The sequence below is a fragment of the Pagrus major genome, chromosome 5 (assembly GCF_040436345.1).
Source record: "Pagrus major chromosome 5, Pma_NU_1.0".
NCBI lineage: Eukaryota > Metazoa > Chordata > Actinopteri > Spariformes > Sparidae > Pagrus > Pagrus major.
In genome coordinates this window covers 38,815,426-38,834,325 of record NC_133219.1, presented here as the reverse complement: position 1 = coordinate 38,834,325, position 18,900 = coordinate 38,815,426, and the positions used below count along the sequence as shown (strand labels likewise).

Sequence of the window (18,900 nt, the reverse complement as noted above, 5' to 3'; positions counted from 1 at the left end):
AATACCAATGGCATTACTGGAACCAGATGGCCGAGACGTTGGTCTGTTTGATACTTCCTGGTTTTTAACAAGGCTTTTTATTGACAGAATGGTTTCATGTTTATGTTGTTTACACATGTTGTACTGACATGAGAGATTAAAGCTTATAAAAGTATTTACATTAAAACATTCATCATCCAGTTTCCCCAAATCTTTTTCTTGTGCGGTGGTGATTCAAGCTTGCTCCCGGCTGTGTTTATGGACTCTGTGCACATTTGCATGTCGCTTTTCAAATTCAATAGCATGGTAAAGTCATGCCTGTTTAGCGTAGAAGCCGTATCCATCAGCACAGACTGTGAAAACAAATCTCTCTAGTTTGCAGTTGATTAGACTTTGGGTTAAGAAAGCATTGAAGTTCACTATCAGCACAAGCTTGTTGATGATGTATATCTCAGGATTAGCGGTCACAAATCACATACCGATGCACAGCCTGTGAAACCGAGATGAACATGAATCAGAAGACACGCAGACAAGAGGGGGGAGTAAAAAAACATGCGTGCGTGAGAGATCCCTTTGGTGTTGAGATCTGGCAACGCAATACTTTATCTTTCCAATGAGCATGACAATGTTCGTTTGGCACAGCGAGCAGAAAGCGCTCTCTGTTTGACGTGATTGTCAGAGCAGAAAACGGTCTGTTTTGGCAGTTCATGCTCACACAGTCAGGTCTCTCCTAATCTCTGTTAGCTGTCTTATTGAGAGCTGTCAGTTTAATATGCTGGGACGTTGGGGGGAAGACGTGGGCAGAGTACTGTTACTTTACCACGGGAGCCATAAATGTTTTGTAACCAACTTAATGTGTCGTTATGTCGATGCTGACATATTTCACTGGTGGACGGACCGACCGACGGCAAACGGTCGAAGTAAATCCTTGAAAGAAAACTTAAAAAATATAAAAAGACACCATTCAGTTCTCCATATTTATGTAAAATTTGTATGTACATGTAACAGGCAGCAATGCACCGCTGACATTCATATCTGCAACATTAAAGTCAAACAAACCAGAACACAGAGTCTGAACTTTGATAACTTTTTGCACTTGTGTACTTTGCAACATGTTTGACTACAAGGCTTTTTTTTTTTCCAATATTGACGAATACTGATTAATGCAGTCTGGATGTAGAGAGACAGAAAAGAAAAATTCAGCCAAATGTCAGGTGACAATGCACAACAACAAATCAAGATGTCTGCCACACGGGCCTACACGTTATCTCATGATGCAGATTGGTGGTTATGATTCTCTTACGATTTTTTTCAAGTAACAAAAAAAGAAATGTACCAACGAAAACGAAAAAAATGAAAATAAAATGATCAAAATCATTGGTAGTGCAGTCTTTAGTTTGACAAAACAATCATCTGACGGCAGCATTCTCTCTCATACTTCTGTCAATAAGTTATTCAACAGACACCCTCTACGGAGCTGCTCTGCACAGCTCGGCTTCTAAAGCTCCAAGTAACCTGCGACTGCCAATTTTGTAGCCATTGATTATAAGATTTTGCTATTATATGATCAGAATCAGAGAGATCTATATGAACATTTTTCTTGCTGAGAGTTGGATGAGGAGATCGACATGAATATCTTGCTTGTACACTCAATATAAAGTAGACCCAGCAGATGGTTAGACTGTAGCCCCGTTAACGCTGCCTTTTCGAGGAGAACCTACGTCTGTGCGTAAAGGTAAGCCAGCAGCCTGGGACAGGAGTGTGACTTTCTGATGGCGTTCACAGTCTGACAACTAAACACATCCTTCACTGGATATATCACTCAAAACTAAAGAAACACCCACACTTCAACCCAACGTTACAAGACCAAACAACAGTCATGTGGTGAAGTTGCACCTATAAGTCGCCCTGTCTGTAGTACCAACACGTCATCTGCCCGGAAAACAGCTCCCGTCTCCTGGCGCCGGCAGCTCCTGCTGTTTTTACAGGCGGTGATTATGTGACTTGATTTCGAGCAAAAAACTTAAACTCAGAATCGGCCCTGTTTAAACGATCTGTGGCGACTCGTCTAAAGCGAGTGGTGCAGGTGCGATTAGGGCGGTCCAAGTAATCTAATCTTTCACAATCATCTATCTGATCAATAGCTCCATTTGACTGATATTTACCTGAGGAGGAGGAGGAGAAGCGCTGCGGCACCTCCCTCTGAGTGTTCGCAGACCTCAGTCTGACTTTTTGTTGTTGGTCTATGGTGCAGTCGCTTTCTGCTGCCTCAAGACAGCAGTGCGCCATCAGTGCACCAGACCACACCTCACTGTAAGACCAATCAAGGCGCCGGTACATTTGCTACTTAACACAACATGAGCGCTGGGCATGAAAATGACAACTGCGTCGTTCTGAGACTAGCAATGACGGTTTGCACCAGGCGTAAGATAGAGCCCCGATGTCTTTGTCGCCTTCCACTATTGTGTTGGTGTTGTTGTGGTCTTTGGCAACTTACTGTGGAAAATACACCAGGACCCTGTCAGCCCTCCCTACCGAGTCAAAACTTTATCCCCTTCTGTTAAGTGAGGGCCAGACAGAGTCTGCTATTTACTGATGCCGATTATGTGATGTAATTTAGAGCAAAAAATGTATCTTTCCACAATGCATGGTGCGTCAGGATCTCAATCACAACACATTATAACAGCATCCATATGACTAAAAACAGTTTTCGAGAGAGACGTCTTTAGATTTACAGGTGGAGACACGCTAAAAGACCCCCCACAGATCTCAACGTTATGACGTGTCCCGTCACGCCTCTTTTGGTTCCGCAACGCTGGCATGGCGTATGAAATGGACTGCACTGGAGCGGCGTTATGCCAGCGCAGCTTGGTTCAGTGTGAATAAACAAAGGCGGCGTAGAGGCGAGCCTTTTGTTGTGGCGCTATCGCGAGGCCAAAGTCTGCACCAACGGGAGCTCCGCCCTACCACAGAAAACACTGCTCCTGAAACGTCTCGTCAGTAGTCTCATCTTTAAGACATCACACTGCGCCACCATGTAACACATCTGCATAACTTATGTTGAGCGGCTAGTTTGGCTCGTAGGAAGGTGGTGTTGGGTCTCAGGCGTGCGTGAGATGACGAATGAGAGCAGACTTGGTATTCCGAAGGTCGGCCTTAAACAGGAGCTAAAACAGAGCCTTTCTGGACAGAAAGAGAAAACTGATGTGTGTTTTGAGCATTAAAGCATATAAACCTGTTCTAGTAGTAACCCAAAATAAAAGAATGAGACTCAAATTGAGCATAATGTGTCTCATTCAACACATTGTATTGAACTAGTTTAATCTGTACAAAAACAAAATGTAAAAAAAAAAAAGACAATTAATGGGTTGTTTACCTCTGGATAGTACCACGCTAGCTTTTTTCCTTGCTGTTCTCCAGTCTTAAGGCCAGGCTAAGCTAAGCTAACCATCTGCTGACTCCAGCTTTATATTCATCGTGTACAACATGAGGATGGTATCAATCTTTCTCTTCTCACTCTCAGTAATAAAGCCCCTAAAAATCTCCAACTATTACTTTAAGCAAAAATGCACTGACCTGCTGAGTGAAAGAGTGACACAGTATCTACATACACAGAGTGGAAATGATTTCAGTGAGGAAGGGCTTTACTACAATGTCCTTTTTCTGAAGCAGAAGAAACAAAAGGAAACCCCTTTTTTTGTGGTGTCATCACTCACCACATTCGACTAAAACTTAACAATGGACATTTTCAAAGTATATCTGTAAATATACAAAGATATATATAGATATATAAACAGGGCAATAGAAAGCAAAGGGATTTTTTAATGCTTGTGCAAGTTCATTTCATGTAGGATGAGATGCGACCAATGGGGTGAGGTCGAGGGGTCACATTATTAGAAGACGTTCTCAAAGGCGGGACATTTGTAGGTCTTGAGTTTCTTGATGGCTTTTTTGAACTCTTTGCTGGACTTGTCCCACTTGTGGATGCCCGTGAGGAGGTACTGCTTATCCACCTTGCGGCCCATGATTAGATACTGGTTTGTCAGGTTGTCCAGCTGCTGGCAGGGGCAGTCCGCACCGTTCTTCAAGTACATCACCAACGTCTTAACGTCCTTCTTCTTCAGGTTCCCCTGTTTCAACATCTTCTTCCTCTTCTGCAGGATCACTTTGCGGTCCATGTTTTCTCGCTTCACCTCCTTGATCTTGGTCTTAAAAGCTGTGGATGGAGAAAAGGAGGAAAAAAACAGTTATCTCACAGATAAAGGTGGATGAGTTCTCACACAAAAAGTTTGATATGATCTAGTTAATATTTTTTATGACTATAAAATGCCAGACATGCAGTGTCTCAGCCTCTGTGCTGGTGGAATGAAACATGATGGTGGGAATCAATGGCAGCTATACTGGATTTTTCTTTCCTTTATTTTTCATTAGGATTTAGTTTTCCTACTTTTACATATTGGAGCATGCACTTTTGCTTCTTGACTCAAAGCCAATTCCTTCTTTTTTTTGTACCGTTCAAACTTCAACACCACAACAGCTGATAGCCACCAAACACATCCACATGAGTGCCAGGCTTAAGGTTTAGAGGACCCTCCAATATAGTTGTGTAAATGTGTGACTTTCTACACCACAGTTACCAAGAGTCCACTATCCAGAATTAAAATTATGCATTAGCCAGATTGTGGTACATTTTTTGCGCCGGTTCTAACTTTCTGGCATGTAATGTGCTGCAGGACTGAGTGCTACAACCGGAAATAAGTTAGCATTTTTTGCACTAAGGTCTTTGGTGAGCTTTATACACATTTGAATTATAACGCATTTAAATGTCTGATAAACTGCGGTTGCTAACAAGCGTCTAAATGAGACTACAGACGTTGTCACGGACGGTAAACGTCCATCTTTACAGGCCGACTTCAGCTGCAAACTACTCTACCTGTAGCTCAGTTTTTAATCCAAAATCCAATCCACAAATGATATATTGGCTGATGGTCATTCCTCAAGTTTGTTCTCCAAATGTACTTCGTTTATGAAACAGTCTCAAATCTAATACTGACGCATCTATAACCTACATAAGTAGTTTTTCTTAATGCCTGTCACCAGATTGGATATCAATACATCTGTGTTGGATAAGTCATGAAATTGAAAGTGTGTTTTTTAAGGCGAAGTGCTGTGGATTCATTGAAGGGTCACAGTGAGTAAAGAGGCTGTTCTGTAGCCTGGTGGTATGGCACTAAAACAATATTTACTTTGTTTTACATCAATCTTCTAAAAAACTACTACTGGAGTCTTGTAGTCTCAGAGTATGTTTCTGTTCTGTGGTATTAATATACCAAATTAAATTAAAGTCAAAGCTACTTAAATGTTCTGTCTACTGAAGGAATATCCATGTCAGCGACTTTGACTTTACAGTCTGTTTTTATTTAATGAAAGTCTTGTATCTGTCTGGTGAGGATCAGCAGTTGCTCGAAAGTTTTTACTCAGAATCGTCTTGCAACAGTGAAGTGCGGCGCGTTGTTTTTGGCTTTGACCTCCCTCTGAATCTTAGGCTGTTTTTTTCTGCTTGACCATAATACCCCTGATCTTTCACTAAACTCTATTTAACCTTTCTAATCTCTCTGTTTCCTCCAGTTCACCCTTAAAACGGAGCACGAGTCGGACTTTGGTGGTCCGACTCCCTCCGTACGCCTGCACACATTACGTCCTCTCGGGTTCCACCGACATGCGGTTGTGTTTGCGCGGCCGGACGACCTTGTGACACGGAGAAAAAAAAAAAGTGCGGCATGCTACGTCCAATCTTAGCTGACAGAGCTGGTGCGGGGATAAACCACTGAGTCATGTCAGAGATGAAGTCTTGTGACCTACTGTGCAGGGAACAGCCTGATTGAGCGTGAATCATTTCACACTCCAGGAGAGATCTGGACTGATAAAACTGTAACCTCTGTCTCATTCTCTCCAGTTTTAGACACCAAATCCCTCATGACTTACGTTTCACACAATCATGCTTGACATAAAAACCAGAACTGGCACTTTAAGAAACTCCCAAACGTTTCATCTCTTCCCTTTGCACCCGTATCTCCCCGTTGCTAATTAAAGCGTTAAACAAAAAAAAAAAAGAGCCGCCCTGTTTTTCCCAGTATTAGGAGTGCACATGGTAGGGATTAAGACTTTCATCCTCTGTCTCTAGTCTCTCAAATGGTCTCTATGAGGAGGCTTAGTGTTCAGAGAAATCAGAATGGGCAGCATTCATAATTAGTGAGTCATAAAAAGAGAGGGCCCGGCCCGGCCCACCCCTGAAAGGACTTCATCTTGATAAATCCTCCATCCTCCGTAATCCTTTGACGCCATGAACTTTCTTTGCACCTCGTGTTATTCGAGGGCTTAATCTCCTCAGCAGCCGCGTACAGTAAGAAGTTAACGCCAAGTAATTGAACTCTTTGTAGTTAATTGTCCTGTGCGTATGGCTGGTGAACATACAGTAATGAGAATGTGCATCAGAGCGCTGAGATGTTAAACAGTTGTTTTCTTTTCAGTAAAAAAGCAGGTGGTCTACGTTCGTCTGCTGCTGTTCTCCTTGTACAGGATGTATCAAACATGGAGCTTTAAAGCTCAGTAAGCTGCTATTGTTCAAACCGAAGCTTTGTGCTCAGAGAATAAAGAGATTTCACTGAACAAAGCAAGAACCTAAATATTATAGTTTAAAGCCGCACGATCCGACTGAAATGATTACGATTTTAGATAAAAAACAAATCTGCAGTATCAATAAATATTCGTATATGATTACATTACTATATTGCAGTACTATACCTTTGAGAACTTCCATCTTCTGCCACGTTCTAACTCCACTAATACTTTTTTACTTCACTATATTTCGACTGCTTACACGCTTACGGAGCAGAGTCAGATTCTACTTACAATTATATGATCCTCTAATAAAATATGATGCATTTATATAGATTAGACTCTATAGTATCCAACCTTTTAGGCCTGTAAAACCTCAAAATGAAAATATCATGGACACAAGTTTTTAGTCAGTATTTCAAAAAACACAGATTTGAAAGAGTTTAGGAAAAAATACACTGAATTTGGTGTAAGAGTTGTCTGTGCCTTATCCACCTAATCATCTCGTGACCGCTGGTGCACCACTGGATTAGACTACCAGGTAATATTATACAGTATAAAGTAGTTAACGTTAACTTTAATGTTGTGCATTAAGTACATTTTGCAGGTAATGATTCTGTTCTCTTACAGATTTGATACTGATTTCATACAATCAGCTGTGTGCTATACCAACACAACGGTGCACGTGTGTGGAGAAGAGAAACCCTCAGTAACTCACTTTGCTGTGTTTTAATTGACTGGAAACGTTAATTTGTAAAAACAGAATTTTATAAAAAAGATAACATGATGACTTAAATGTGCATTATGTAGTTTTTGGGAAGAAATCTTCAGTGACTGATTATTTTCTGTCTAAACAAACTAAATAATCAACTTCTCTTTGTTTTCATGACTGAATAAACTGAATTAACAAACATTAAAGCATCTTTTTCATCATTATAATATCAGACGACATAGTCACCGACACTGATATATCTGTGATGGGCCAATAACCACCGATAATATCAGTCATGCTCCATTAAAAACACTCATTTTCTGACCTTCCCTGTCCTGTTCTGGTCCCTGACCCCTGACCTGATTTCTGATGCCACTTCACAGACACAGACGGGACCTCCAGCTCTCAGGGTGTCATAAACCCAGCAGGAGGGTGGGTGTGTACCGCTCCCCATTCTCAATAATGGAAACACAACTGATCCGATAAGCTCAAGTGATCCGCGGGGCTGCCCTGTTGTTTTATGGCACCTGCAAAGGGGAAGGAGCAATTTGGCAAGGACAACAAAGTGAGCCGTCGAGGCAGAGGAGGGATTTAATTGAAGGGTGCTGGACTTTTTTTTTTGGGACAATGAGGTACCGTAAAACCTTAAGCATGGAGATAAATTGCGGTGGGAACAAAGTGTTGAGTGGGATGAGCTGTAAATCTGTTACCAGCTGAGTGCCGCAAATAGGGCCGTGTGTGTGTGTACACATGTGTTCGAAGGAGTGTCAGTCCTCAGTGGACTCACTAACAGCGCCGGACTGAGAGACTGTTACTTGTTAGGGCAACTCTGATGTGCACGTCTGACTTACAAGAATCTTCCCCTCACATCCAACCACCTGAAGACAAAATCTGCTTCGTTCTCTGCTTTCTATCAGGATCAGACCGCCTGGAAAAGTCCAAATGTGCTTGTGCGACTGATGGGAAGCGGTTATACAGAGCTTCACATGCTTTAGATGCTTTTATTACAACAAAAAACAACCTCACACTTCACTTTTACCTCGAGTGAGAACAGACTTTTCGCAACTTCCAGTAAAAAGCTAATTCACAGCCAGGGTGGGGATATTTTACATATGATTGGTCCGCGCAGATTAATAAAGACTTCATTGTAAATCACTGATTCATTCCTCAAGCCTCCGCATGGTTTTCCTTCCCTCTCGTTCCACTGGGGAAGAGCAGGAAATCTATCTATCATATCTTTTTTTTTTTTTGTGGTTAAGGCTCGTCTGCTCCTGTAACTCCTGCTACCGACGCTATCTGTCCACTTCCAGTCAAGTCACAACTAGCAGAATGCAGCCAGGATGATGGTCTTATCTTTGGTTGGTGGGATGAGACACATCGTGATTAAAGCCGGGGGTTTCTTCCATCTGCATGTTTTCTTTTTTCCCCAAGACAAGACATTAACCGATGTTTGGCCTCGGCTGATGTTAGATATATTTATAGTCGCAGCTCTCTCCGCAGACTTAAACTGAATTCCACTGGTCTACTGGAAAAAGCAACAAACAAATCTTTAGTCTCGCTGGTGATATAACCGGTGATGGTATCTCTGGGCAGGCTGTGCATTAGTTTACCCTCTGTAATCAACTCATGTGCCACACTGAAATCACAGCCACATTCCTGAGGAGGTCGGTCCCCTGTGGGTTCGAGCCTTCGACATAAGCGAGCAGTGTCCCATCCTCAGCTCTGATACTAAATCTGTCTGTGTATCCTCACATGTCAGCTGCTTAAGGGGGCTTATGACAAGCAAGCAAAACAACATCTGTCTTCATCTGACATGAAACAAGCCAATAATGTGCCACTATCCTCTTGGCAAAGCAGGACGCAGACTGAAAAAAGGCGACTCCCATCACCGCAGCATAAACAACAAGACAATTCGTTAAACAAATGTAACTCAAACCTTTTTTTCTGAGCACTGGAAGAAAAGTCTGTTTCCAATGTGCGTCCGAGTCTATGTTTGCTCGGCATGGCACCTGGAATCCAAGCTGCCACAAATTTTTGGTCCAGCCAGCGAATAAAAAACATGAAAGCCTCACATCTTGCATCTTGTCTGCATCAAGCGCATATTATTCCTGGAAGTCCTCATCACTGCGATTCAGATGATGTTTGTGTTTTTAATTGAACTCCAGGGCTTTCCGATGTCTTTTTTTATATATATATATTTTAAGTGCGCAGCTCCTCATGCTAAATTTCCAAATTTCTATAACTAAATTAAATTCACCCCAATCAGCTAAAGATGTTCCTCCTTTCCTTTTTTTTTATGTTGTTTTCAGTGTGGTTTCCCGTCCAGCTGGGTTGAAGAGACACACTAATGAAATTTAGTTCATTTTCACGAAGTGGATCCTTCTCTAAAAATTTCCAGATAAATTTGATGATACTCCAAAAATTTCATAACCACTGGAAACCTAAGAACATGACGGCAGAGGCCACGACAGCCCTTCAAAATGAACAATATGACTGTGTGTTTTCTAAACCTGGCATCGGAAAAAACTCGCCATACACGACAATGACATAACATGAATGTCAGGACTTCATTTACTTTTTGCTCTGTTTTTGTTCTCCACCAACTCCTGAGAGAAATGTCTGGCTCTTTAGCTGCTTCATGTTCCACTTTGTTCACCAGCTAATCGCAAACGACGTCTGTTGTTTGGTGCTTCTCGCTAAAAAAAGACAGCTGCCAGTACCAAACAATGAGCTGAAACTCACGAAATAAGACGAGGCCAAGAGGAGCTTCAGGTTCAGGTGATAATAGCGACACCCGTCATATTATCATGTTTTTTCATATTCTAATTTGAGATTGTTAAAGGTGCACAATGTCGTTTTGGAGATGAAAATGTAATCAGAAAACGGACTGATTTTATATTGTAAATATAAAAATTCTGAGTTTGAATCTCTTCTCCAGAACAACACAGCGTTCCCTTTAAAAATCAGTGTTACTTAAGAAAAATAAATACATGGTTTAACGTTAACGACATAATTTGAGGAAGACGTTTGATGTGGGTTTTTTCCCTCCATGTGCAAAAGGTATTCTGCAAACAACAGTCAGCCCAGACAGCAGAACAAACATCTCAGTTTACTACTGCGATGACCCGCCACATAAAGACTTTAATGACCCCAATTCATTAGTCACAGTAACATTGTCCTCCACCAAACCAGACGGGGCCTGCTACATCTGAACGAGAGACCAAAAAAACCTCACATGTAGCTTTTTAACCGAGAACATCGCTGGCATGAAACGAGTTCTGGAAACGGCCAAGTATGGTCGGACGCAGGGCGCGCTTCAGGAAAGAGAAAAATGCGGCCCTTTGACATACTTTGTTAAGAATTTATTGCCTGTTTTAAAGCTTGACGCTGGAAGATATGATTGATGCTGCTCTGATTTCAGGGACCGCCGTGATACACGTCAAGGCGAATCAGAGCGGGCGTGTGTGTGGACAGCAGTTTCGCACGTTGTGCCGGGCGCGGCGAGCGTTGAGGGAGGACACTTACCGAACTCGCTGGCACACATGTGCTCCAGCATGGCGTCTGTTTTCATTTCATTGTCACATGCAGGGCAGATGGGTGAGTAACCTATGGATAAAAAGAAGAGGCGTGGTTAGGAAGTCAGTCAAAAAAAGAGGCAAAAATAATAAATGTAGGTTGCAATAGTACAAGCAGTGAATCATTCACAGGACTTAACATGGGATTTATTCACATCACCACCCATTCGGGATGCGGTTTAAAAGAGCGAGAGCATTGAAAATAAAACAGTCATTCCTCATTTGAAATGAAAGGGACTCAAAGTCTTTAAAAAATCAGCACACTGTCATAAAATCCAATTTCAAAATGATTCATCCTGTGAATCTCTGCACACACCTAACCCCCTCTCTGCAGGCAGAGATCCCATCTAGAGTCTGGTGTCAGTCGCCTGGGCTCTTGGTGCTCGTATGCTCTGATGACCTGACCTCAGTGAGGAATGTCCTCAGCTTTTATAGCCAGCTGTAACTAAGAGCTGCAGTAAACACTCTTCCTCGCTCTCTGCTACATTTAGACACTTTTTCAGAAAAAAGGACCTTTTTTCCTGTAGCAGCAATTCAAACACACTTAAATGCAACAACAAAAAAACAAAGTATCAGAAATGTGGAAGAAATAAATGGTAATGATATTCAATCCAAGCTTAAAGGAATGCTCTGACATTCCCAAAAAATAAAAAAAAGGTAATAATAGCCGCCTGGAAGACAAAAAGCCGACTGAAGACAAAGAGCCAAAATGTGTTTTTGCCAAAAAGTAATTCAGTCTCGAGGCATATCTGCGAATATTTTACCAACAAGATTTTTCAATTTTTTTTCTAATACCGCAAATGATCACTTCGTGCCAACAGCCGAGTTCACTTTCCAAACAGACTTGGACCTGCGGTGTGATCGCAGCGTCCTTGCAACATTTAATTCAAACTGACTGCATTACAATGCCACAGCGCCGGATTGTGGATCCAGTGAGCAGAGGGGGGGGAGGGGGGCGAGCGAAGGGAAACAAATAGTTTTTCTCTTCCATTGCCAGTTGTCCATTACATGTGTTTAACGAAAGCTTGTGAAAGTGACGCCCAGGTGTTAAGAGCTTGTGAAAACAGACACTGTTTACAGAGTCACAGGGTCCCTTTGCCTACGTGAGCCTGGTTCCTCCTTTAAATCAATTATCAGCAGCCTGTGCTGGTGGTGAGCGCCGTTAGCTGACCTCTATTAACAATCATTAAGGAGAACGACTGAGAAGATTAGGCTGCTTTTTGCTTCAAGAGCCGATATTAGCACTTCTACCAGAGATATTAAAGGGGCACTATGTAGTTTTTTAGAAGAAATTCAAACCCGGAATTTGAATATTTACAGTATTAATGAGGTAATAATACAAAATCAGAAATATTTATCTTTTCCAAAAAGGAATAAACAAGCTGTTCTCAGAGGAAACACTGTTTGAAGCTAGATAGGTGGCAGGGTCCGCCATATATAAACAAAGTAGTTGTTTCAGTTTATTCAGTCGTGAAAACAATGAGAGTTCGTTTATTTAGTTTGTTTAGTCATTAAAAAAAATGAAATCTTTCTCCTCTGATTAACATTTCTTCCCCAAAACTCCCCATAATGCACCTTCAGTGACAGAGTGGACTTAAGGTGGACCGAGTCCGGCTCTAACGGGCCCGACCGTCCTGCAGGGAGAGAACGGCTTCTTTATTTATCACCGGCAGCGCTGACAACAAATGATAACAGGTGATGTCTGGACAGCTCTGTGTGGTCCACCCTTACCCTGAAAAAGGAGTCTTTCTGAGAAGAAATGGGCCTCGGTCCATACCACCATGTCAGTCAGCAGCAGCCGCCTCCCCCCCCTCCACCTCTACACACACGGGACATGTTCGCTCCTCATACAGTGGGTACTGTGTATTTGCTGGATGATCCACAGAACCCCCCATTTAAGGCCAACACGTCTTCAAGTGGTGCATTTACAGCTTAAGATTGAAATATAAGTAAGTTGATGATGTGATGATGGAAAGTCCCCTCTGTTTTATGGTTAGAGTGAATGAGGTGGTTGTACTTTCCCTTCCCTGGCGTACGCCTCACCTAGGCAACCGGCGAGGACGCCGAGCCCGAAAGCTTCAAAACCAAAACTATTTCAGAATGAGAGCCTGAGCCTCGTCTTCCTCTGAGCTTCAGTGCATTTTTCAGGGTTTCTCTGGTATTTGTCAGCTTGGCCCATCAGGTTACTGCTGGAGGAGCATTTTTTCTGCTCTATGTTACTCAACCCCCCCACTTCACTGATGCTACATGAGGTGTCTGACGGGACTGTCTTTGGCAGGGTTTGTTTGGAAACTTGCTGGATCCGACTGGATTTTAACCAGTGTTATTTGGACAATGTGTTTCTCAGATAGCGTCTTCCTCATTCCTTGTCTTTCATCACATTTGATTCATTTGTCAGCAATGGTGCGGGAGGAGAAAAACATTGCGATTAATAGATGCAAGTAAACACTTTTCGCTGCTGGACGTCCTCCCAGCATTGTCCCCCCAGTTCAACAAACACCTTGAAATAAATGACTACCATCTGTTGAAGCTTTTTTTCCTTTATTACAACATCACTCCAGGTCAATGGCAAGCAAGCAACTCCCGCAATTCAGATCGTAGCCAGAGTTTATGCAGCAGATTACAGAAGGAAGAGGAATCGTAGCCACATAAGACTTTTCTTTAAGGAGAACAGGGGAAGGAGGCGAGTTGTTAACCCCCAAAAGGTTATGTTTGGCTTGTTTGTGTTGGGATTTGCATCTGCAAACACACCGTCACCCCTGAAACAACATTCTCAAGCCCATTTAACTGCCCGGGTGTCGACTTTTACACTGCGGCAAAAGTGGTTTCTGTTTGTTTTCTCAGTCAGGTAGTTTACTCTGAGTTAGGTACTTAATGCACGGCTGTATTAGTGAATCCCAAATGGCTGTGTTAGTCGCTGACAGTTTCAAACACAGACATTCATCCCCAACAACTGATTCGTCATTTGCGTCATTTATCAAACCAAAAATGCAAAATATTTTCCAGCCTGTCTGTTTTATTTCACTCTGAAGTGAATCATTGAATTTTTGGTCCATTAGTCCGACGAAAACAAGATACTCGAGTTGTCATCTGCTCCAGCAGGACAGCTGCTACCACTGAGGACACTGAGGTTCACGCCCTCTGTATTTTTACTGGGAATTTTTTCTGGGGGGGGGTTTAAAGGATTAGTTCACCCAAATAAAAAAAGAGAATTCAGTCATTATCTGCTCAACCCCACGCGGATGGAAAGTCCAAACGTTTCAGGAGCTTCACAGCAATTCTCCTAAACAGCTGAAGCAGCTGGAGACTTGTTTTAAACTTAAAAACAACAACAACAAATCAAATAAAACATGAAATGGCTCCATATGTCTCGTCCGGCGTAATCCAAATCTCTGGACGCCTCGAGATCCCAAATAGATTCAAAAAGACGTTGTTTACATCTTAAAAACGTGTGGTCGAGCTCCTGCAGCCCACTGCAGACGAGGTGCACGCTGACGCCTTTAGCTCAGCGGCTACAGTGAAGATTATGGCTTACAAAAGTGTGTAAATAACGTCTTTTCAAATCACTTTTGGCTTCCAGAAACTCGGATCGCACCAGACGAACCGTATGGAGACATATTTGTTTTGTTCCTTTACATTTTAGAACAACTACGCTGTTTTGCGTGGGAGGAGATAACGACTGAATTTTTCATTTTTGGGTGAACTTTTCCTTTAAAGAACCTGGCGAGCAGTTTAAGTTTCAAATTAAAGTTACACGTGTGTATATTTTTTAGTATGCTGTGTTTTTAGACTAGATTTCATACATTTATATTGAACTACTTTTACGCCACACTTTACAGAAAATATGAATGACTCATGTCCTCAGGACTTCTCGTTACAGCCCTGGGCTTTGTCAATGTTTTGATGGATATTTGTCATTATTTTCTGTAATCTTACACAGCAAAGGATTCATCAGTTCATTGTTAAAAATAAAAGGTTAAATAACCAGATTATTAGCTGCAGTCAAAGTGAAAATATACCTCTTCACGTAGCACAGCGGACAGGGAGAAGAAAGCCCTCTCCTCTGTTCATTAACTTGAATTATTGCGCTCTTGAACCAAACATCAACCCCACAGATGTCCTCAGTGACCAACAGCACGCTGCCTCCACTGAGCAGCTACATTAAAATAATACTTTGGTGTAAATGATCCTGAACGCTCAGCCGGCGTCTCTAGAAAAGTTTTAACAAAAGCGCCAAAAAGTGTTTTGATCAGAAGGGAAAAATCTTCAATGACTCTGAAAACTGAATAAACAAGCTGACCTTAAAGGACAACACGGTTTCATACTGTTTTACTTTGTTTATATGTGGCGGACCCTGCCACCTTTCTAGCTTCTAGCTAGCTAACAGTGATCTGGGACCTCTGAGAACAGCTTGTTTATTCACTTATGGAGAAACGTTTGTATTATTACCTCATTAATAGTTTAAATATTAAAATTCAGAGTTTTAATTTATTCTCAGCGCCCCTTTAAAAACCACTTTGACGTGAAGGAATCCGTCAGTGACGCAGATGTGTGAGTTACCTGTCGGCATGGTGGCCTCGGTCGCGTTGGGCTGCGTCATGGCGATGCACACGTCGTCTTGGGGAAACTTGTCACAGGTGAGCATCTCCGGCCAGGGGAAGCCGAACGCCTCCATGATGGGGGTGCAGCCGTCCCGCACGGCCTCGCACAGCCAGCGGCACGGGAAGATGGGCCTCTCCAGGCACACGGGCGCAAAGAGCGAGCAGAGGAAGACCTGCGTGCCCGGGTGGCAGTTCTTGTGCACCAGGGGCACCCAGCTGCTGGCCTGCTGCTTCACCTCGGCCATGGTCTCGTGCTCCAGCACGTTGGGCAGCAGCATCTGGTTGTAGCCCACGTTATGGCAGAGCCGGAGGTCCTCCGGGATGTCCACGCACTGGGGAGGCTTGCCGTAGCTGCGGCCGCCGTTGTACATGTCCGACTTCCAGCTGAGGTACTCGTACTCTGACGCCGTGCACGCTGATATGAGCGCCACTGTCACAGCGAGCCGGATCATCCTCCAGACGGACCCAGAAGCAGATATCATCTTCTCTCTCTTTTTTTTTTGCAACAATGGAATAAATGCAGCTCAAATGCGGCTCAGACTCGATTCAACACTCACTGCATGAAGAAAATTCAGAGTGAGAACCAGAAATAAATGTAGAGAAACAAAGAAAAAAGAAGCTGGTGCGTAAAAACGTGCTGCGTGTTCTGGTTTGGGTAAAGTCCACAGGCACTCTCCTTTCCTCTGGCTTGCAGCCCCGTCGCGCTCCTCTGGTGCGTCTGACTCCTGTGAGAGTTTGGGGAGGTAAAGCGCTCTGCTCTGTGCGGAGCTTGGAAACAAGAGGAGATTGTAAAGTGCGCTCCGGCCAATCGGAGTGCGTGTGCGCCTTTTGGCACTCTGCTGTCAGTCAAAGAGCTTAATTACCCAGAGTGTAAAAAACTCTGCAGGAGCCTCCCAACCACTCCTCTCAGCCCCCTGCTTGTATTTCCTTTGTCCAAACAAAACACTGAATAAATCAAAAAGATCATAAAATGACTAAAAGAGACGCATATAGACAACAATCCTCGGTTTGTGGTTGAATTGGAAAGATTTTGCAGAATGAAAGTATATAATGGATCATTTAATTTCATTCCAGTTCCTGAAGTGTGGTGCAGGGAGCAGCATGAGCCAGTGACAATGATGAAGTCACCCCCCCTGCAGTAAAATGAGGAAATCCTAATGTCATCAATATTAATTAACTAGAAATGTCCCAACAGGAGGATAAATAACTGAAACTGAAACACTGAAAATCACAGAACCACCAGAACCTTCTGCTTTCAGGAAGAAGACTTTTCTAACCATTAAGTCAAGATTGTGATCTCATGGTTCTTTTCGCACAAGGCTCACATCATTTGTTGGACAATAAAAGACAAATGTAAATGATTTAGATTTTAAAGGGTGGTTCACTTAGTAGAAATAAAACAAGAGAATATGTCATTTCCAGTTAGTGTGTTTGTTTGGATTAGCAAAATAATGGAGGGGCGACTTGGGAAATGAGCGAAAAAATCCTCTTTATCTCGCAGCAGACAAATATTATTCCATCCAGATGTTTAGAAAGAGGTTTGAGGGCTCTGGAAATATATTCAGCACTGCAGTACATCTTGTTAAACTGTACCCTCTGGGTTCTTTCAAAAGATTTTTACTGTGTTTGTTTTCTGAGACAATCCGATGCTTAGCCCTGCAACTGATGCAAAGATAGAAGGCACAAACGGCTCGCTTTCATTTCAGTGATTCACAAATTGTGTTTAGACAGTGAGTCAGTGAAGATACTGAAAGAAGCCCCCACACACACATAAAATGAGGAGATGGTACTTTCACTGATGAATTAAATGTGGTAGATCTGGTTCTGCAAACCACAGATGTGTTGTAATGTGTGTGTGTCAGAGGCTACACACTGTAGCACGATGACATTTGTACAACACGTCATGTTCACAGTGCATGGTCATTACCTGACTGTCATATCAGGAGGTGGTGGTGGTGGTGGTGGTGGAGTTGCAGGCAGCGAGGCTGACAAGCTGGTAAACACAGCCGAGTCTGTGTTTCAACATTCGTATGTGTAAAACCACTGGATGTCTGAACAGACCTCGGGACAATTTCCAGCCGATTGTGACGACAAAAAAGCAGACATTTTGAGGGAAAGTTGGGCCATCTTTCTCTGGTCGTTTGTCGCAACCAAGACAGGTTATTTTAAGCCAAAACATGATGTTTTCCTGACCCTAACCATGTGGCTCTGGTGCCTTAACCTTAACACAGCATAAGCACAACATCCTGACAAAAGAAAAATTGAAAAATTGAACCAAAAAAACCCCAAAAAGGTTTCACTTATCTGCGGTTTTTCAGGAACGTACTTTGCCAACGCGTATTCTGGACATTGGGGTTTGGCTTCGATCAGAGTTGTGCAATAAAGTTCCAGAGTGCTGAGCCGAAGTTGTGTTTGACAATAAACAGTTGTCTTGAGAAGCTCTTTTGCACATTATCTTATCAAACGGGGGGTTTGGTGATTTAATACAGCTCTGTTTGTGCCTGCTGGACATGCAAACGTTTGGGGAAGTGCTTCTTTATCCAACCTAATTACTCACTGCAGGCTGAAGTCAGTTTGCTGAGCCCCGAGTGTCCATCTCCTCCCGGCTGTGCCCCCCCAGCTCCTTGATAAGACCGAAGGTGTGAAACCCCCTTCATTTAAATGGATGCCGATTTGCATTCCAATGCATCGGTAACGGTTCTTGCAGAGCAACAGAAAAAACAAAAGCATCTAATTTGATTTGGAGTGTGGATGCAGCAAACACAGACCTCTTCAGAGTGCTGGCTTTTGTTGAACTTATTTATCAAATCAATGTGTTTTACAGCTGTCTCCAGCGCAGGCCTCCGCTCACCTAGACACTCTCTCCTTCTTCTTTTTTTACTTCTTGAACTGCGGCCAGGAGAAAACATTCTGCAACGGCATGCCGAGATGCTGTTAAATGCATTATGCAGTATGGATGGATGGTGACAGATGGCACCGTAATCAAAAGATTGACTGTAATCTGCTGAGGCGCAAAAGTTTGACCTGACAAATTAAAGTGTCAAAAAATAGCTGTAAATCATTTGTGGAGCTGTAATCAAAATCAGAATGAAGGTGAAAAAATAACAACCTCGGTTTGCTCATTAGTTACAATTATCCATTAACGAGGACCTCAGCATGCCAGAGAGGTGATGTGTGTTCAAAAGAAGGCCATCTGATTCTCCAAAGTACTGAGAGATGACACCTCTGTTAGACAGTAATGGTTTAATAAGGGTGGCGTGTCTTTTGTGGCGGTTGCTACTCAGACTGCTTTATGAGCCTGATGGCATCCAACAACAGTTTGTGCAGAGATGGTTGCTAAAGCAAACTTCAGATTCAGGAGACAGGAGGGATTTTTCTTTTTTATCCTCCAGACTAGACCTGGCTTTGCTCAAGT

At 42.8% G+C, this 18,900-nt stretch overlaps 1 protein-coding gene across 1 annotated transcript; it reads right to left on the bottom strand.

The window, feature by feature from the left end:
• Positions 1–942: 942 nt before the first annotated feature.
• On the bottom strand, positions 943–16,288 carry sfrp1a (secreted frizzled-related protein 1a). Its single transcript, XM_073466932.1, has 3 exons — positions 15,445–16,288; positions 10,835–10,915; positions 943–4,195 (listed from the first exon to the last, which is right to left on the bottom strand). Exons 1-3 carry the CDS (start codon positions 15,965–15,967, stop codon positions 3,873–3,875), a joined length of 927 nt encoding a protein of 308 aa, XP_073323033.1. The 5' UTR covers positions 15,968–16,288; the 3' UTR covers positions 943–3,872.
• Positions 16,289–18,900: the final 2,612 nt, after the last annotated feature.